We start from the raw sequence: 4,340 nt of genomic DNA, 5'->3' as shown, positions 1-4,340 counted from the left end.
CTGCTGCTCTCAGCCAATCAGAGGACCTGCTGCTCTCAGCCTCCTGCTGGTTCAGTTTGCCACCTGATGCTGAGATCCACATGTTGCTCCGCTGCTCTGGCACAGAGTTCAGAAACAATATGAAATGGGAAAAAAGCTGTTTATTAACTGACTAAGTCGTGTTTTAGATTGTTCTGGAAAAACGAATCAGTCACGGCTGATTCTTTACAGCAGACAGCCGCTCCTCTAGCAGGTACTGCGCAGCCCCACTAAATCCTTTAGGGGTAGCAGCACCTGCCGTGCCCCTGCTTTCACCCCTGCCTACGACCCAAAGGGAACCAGTTGTGTTTCAGACACGTGACCCTGATGACGTGCGAAATGCAGATGGAGGTCAGGAAGCGGATTTCTGACCAAACAGAGCAAAATGGATCACAGCGAATAGCTAACGGCCTAAATAAGCTGGAACAGACGAGGTATCTAGAGAAGTACGTGTATATTTAGGATATGATCCATATTGTGTCTGTAAAAGAGACCCGCTGCGTGACGTTGGTGCTACGTCATCAGAAACACGGAGAGCCTGTAGACCAGGTGTGTGTTTTACCTGGTAGTGATTTGGCCAGAAAGTGGATACAGCAAGCTCCACCCCTTTCCAGATGTGGTAGGCGGGGCCAGAAGAGTTAATGACAGGAACTCCCAGAGGGCTGTTGTTCTCTGTAGATAAGAGACACACCTGAGAGCTGCACCCACACATCCATAGCCCCGCCCACAGACAGCCCCGCCCTCCGTACCTGTAACATAGACGTTGAGTGTGGCGGGCGCGGCCCCCYCGCGGCCCCCCGCCTGGTAGAACTGGAAGCTGAGGCAGTGCGTGTCGTTCTCGCGGAGCGGCGGCAGCAGCAGCTGGGCGCGCTGGCCGCTGTAGCGACCCGATGTGTTCACAAACAGGAAGGAAGAACCTGGAGGTGAAATAACAAAATAAAAGCCCGTGGACCTTCACAATCAAAGCCCAGGTCCCCAGACTGATTCCACCCGGAGGCTCCTGGTTAACCTGCTAAACATCACTGTCAAAATAAAAGTTATAGCCAGCACAAAACTTTCAGATTAAAAGCCTGATCTACAAAAAGACGATGGCGAATTAAAGCAGAAAATCAATAATTCATCTGCTGCCCGAGACTCAAACTGCTGGTTTAATTGGAAGACTTCAGAATAAAAGCCCCTGGTGCCTGTGCACGTGCACGTGCACGCCCTCATTAGTGTGCGCCGACGCTGCCAACCCGGCTACAGCCGTCAGTCAGACGCTTCGCCGCTGCAGGTCGCTTTGCAAAGTTTCTGTGAAATTTAAATCATTCCCACTTTGTAAACTCGCTGTGTGGGTTGAAGGGCGTCTCCATGGCAACCGGAGGAGAGAGCGGCCTGCGGCACGAAGACGGCTGTGGGGCTGTCAGTCCTGTTGCCCCGGAGACGAATCTCACCTGGCCAGAAGTGGTTGTGATCCGATCAGTCCAAGAGATTAAAGACTGGACCCCCGGAGCCAGAACCTGTTTTGTTCCCCATTTTGTTGTTGATTTGCAGTAAAATTAATTTAACCTTCGGACTAAATAAATATGAATCTATTTTTAGTAAACATATTAATAAACTTGTTAATTAACTGATTCACTGTCGTATGACACAGACTAGCGACCTGTCCAGGTGACCCTGTCCAGGTGACCCCGCCTCTCGCCCGGACCGTTAGCTGGACAGGCAGCATCATCTGCTGACCCACTAAGGGACAAGGGTGTTAGAAAATATATCTTTATAAATGATTTTATTATTATATATTATTTTTCCATGATGACAGGTGAGGCTTCCCCTCAAGTGTTGGTGGGCGGGGCTAAGCCTCCAGTGTTGGTGGGCGGGGCTAAGCCTCCAGTGTTGGTGGGCGGGGCTAAGCCTCCAGTGTTGGTGGGCGGGGCTAAGCCTCCATGGTTCAGGGCTTTCAGTACGCCTCTGGCAGCTTAAAGTTTGGACCGAAACCAGCTAACCCAGCAATCTAAGTTCTACCTCATCAGAACCCGTCTGATTACATCTACTGGGTTCTGGACCACAGGAGCCTCCTGCAGGTCGGGTTGGAGCGGGTTCTGTCAAACCCGGCCAGGAAGCAGATGGTTTTCCTCTCTGCAGGGGTCTGTCAGAGTTCAGAACCGGATCGACCTCCAGCCTCAAACTGACGATTCTCCAATCTGAGACCGATTGGCTGGTCCACCGCTAACAGGACTCTGTGTGTGTGTGTGTGTGTGTGTGTGTGTGTGTGTGTGTGTGTGTGTGTGTGTGTGTCAGCAGATCAATAGCCCTTGAGGAGAATCGATTAGAAAAACAAGAGCTTTAATCACAGTGGAGGGAGGAAGAGGAGGACTGATGAAGAACAAAATCTTTGGTTCTGATGGGTTCCAATGAGCTCATTCACATGGGAATGTTCTGGTTCTGATTGGCTCCCTGTGGTTCGGTCCAGCCTGTTCAGCCCAGACGCTCAGAGAGTTCTGCTTGGTTCGGATCCGGTCCAGAACCATCAGGTGGTTCTGAAGGAGCTGCAATGGACCCTTCTTCATCCAACGAAGACCTCCATCATCAGTGGGTTCATGACCCGGTCGACCAATCAGGGCGGAGGAACAAACACCAACAGCTGCCTCCTTCCCCTCCCGCCCCTTTCTCACCTGTCAGCCAATCACAGCTGAGTACTACCAGTTCCAAGCCAATCCCAGCAGAGCCAGCTCACTCTCTCTGTCACACACACACACACACACACACACACACACACACACACACACACACACACACAGATGGAGGCGTAATTCTATTACCAGAGTTGTATCGAGACGTGAGGAGAGGCAGCTGCAACGCATTGAGGAGATTTACTGACACACATACCAGCAGGAAGTGTGTGTGTGTGTGTGTGTGTGTGTGTGTGTGTGTGTGTGTGTGTGTGTGTCCTGCCTTCCTGCTCTCAGGGATTTATTTCAGGAGCTGATTGAAAGCTTAAATTTCTGAAAACATCAAACTGATCTTCAGTTTAAAGGCGCAGTCACATTCATTCACTACACTCTGATTCCAAAACCAGTATAAACCAGTAAAGCCTTCATGAACTGGGGATAACAAATAAGCTAGTTATCCCTTCAGCTTCTGACCAGTGACCAGTTATCTAACAGCACTCAGAACTCAGCCCTGAGGGGAGGTCACAGAGAGGTCACGGTCCTGAGCTACAGAGGTCACAGAGAGGTCACCATCTCTCTGCAGAGTCGACCAATCAGAACTTCATGGGAAGGTAAGAGTCTACGATTGGCTGTTTCCAGGACAACAGGGCTAGCTTTGCTGCAATGTGTCTAATGGAAAGTTAGATGGAAGGAGGACCTTGGACGGGGTCCATTTACAGGAGTTGCGCTCAGCTCGGTAGGAAAAGAACTCTGAGGGCCTCATGCGATGCAGACGCAGCAGAGCAGCAGAAGCTTCAGGCTCTGCAGCAGTGACATTCTGGCTAGGATGCTGTCAGGGGGCGTGTCCAAACAGCAGCCAGGTAAAGAGGGCGGAGCCAGTAGCCGACACATCTGTTAGCCTGAGCTAGCCAGCTTAGACAATGCAATGCTCTCTGACCAATGGGAAGATAAACATGGAAATCATCAGCAAAGCAGCAAATACAGATTAAACAGACACAGATGGGTCCCACATGGGTCCCACATGGGGCCAGACAGTGTGATTAGCTGGAGCGGACCCATGTGTGGCAGAACTCAGTGGACCAGTTAGAGAACAGCACAGATCAAAGCAGCCAATGGGGAGGCAGCGAGCTCTCGCCTGATTGGCTGAGTGATTCTGAGGCCGTCGCATTCTGCAGCAGAATGTGCAGCAGCGTGCGACACGCTGATAAACCCTTTCACACACTCCTTAACCCAACAACAACAACTTTCACACACACACACGGTGTGTATTATTCATGAAGAATCAGCTTCTTCCTGTTGCTCGGCCCGACTCACCTTTAAACACCGCTTACCTGCAGCTGGGTGTGTGTGTGTGTGTGTTATCGGTTTTCACTTTAAAGCCAGAACGTGTGTGTTTGTGTTTAACTCGACACACACGCTGAAAAGTGTTTTTGACCTCCAGGTCTCTTTGACACTGAAATGCATTGTGGGAGTTATCACACGACGCACAGCCAGGCCGAGTGTGTGTGTGTGTTTATATTTGCCTTGCAGCTTCACAGAGTGTGTGTGTGTGTTTGTTGTGTACAGCTGGCAGTGAGCTGATAACAGGCCTATTAGAAATATTAATATACCCTGAACCCACAGAGGCATCCAGGGAGCGCTGTGTGTGTGTGGGTGTGTGTGTGTGTGTGTATG

General features: G+C 50.6%; 1 protein-coding gene across 1 annotated transcript in view; it reads right to left on the bottom strand.

Annotated features, from left to right (window-relative positions):
* LOC103460173 (receptor-type tyrosine-protein phosphatase mu-like) overlaps nt 1-4,340 on the bottom strand; it is a 97,680-nt gene that overhangs the window by 59,966 nt on the left and 33,374 nt on the right. The window contains exons 3-4 of the mRNA XM_017303119.1: nt 768-935; nt 581-690 (exon numbers count right to left, since the gene is read on the bottom strand). Of these exons, the coding sequence (XP_017158608.1) occupies nt 581-690; nt 768-935 (278 nt within the window). The remainder of the gene's footprint in view (nt 1-580; nt 691-767; nt 936-4,340) is intronic.

The sequence above is a fragment of the Poecilia reticulata genome, unplaced genomic scaffold (genome assembly GCF_000633615.1).
Source record: "Poecilia reticulata strain Guanapo unplaced genomic scaffold, Guppy_female_1.0+MT scaffold_190, whole genome shotgun sequence".
NCBI lineage: Eukaryota > Metazoa > Chordata > Actinopteri > Cyprinodontiformes > Poeciliidae > Poecilia > Poecilia reticulata.
Note: the sequence above shows the minus strand (reverse complement) of the source record. Positions and strands in the feature narration are given on the sequence as shown.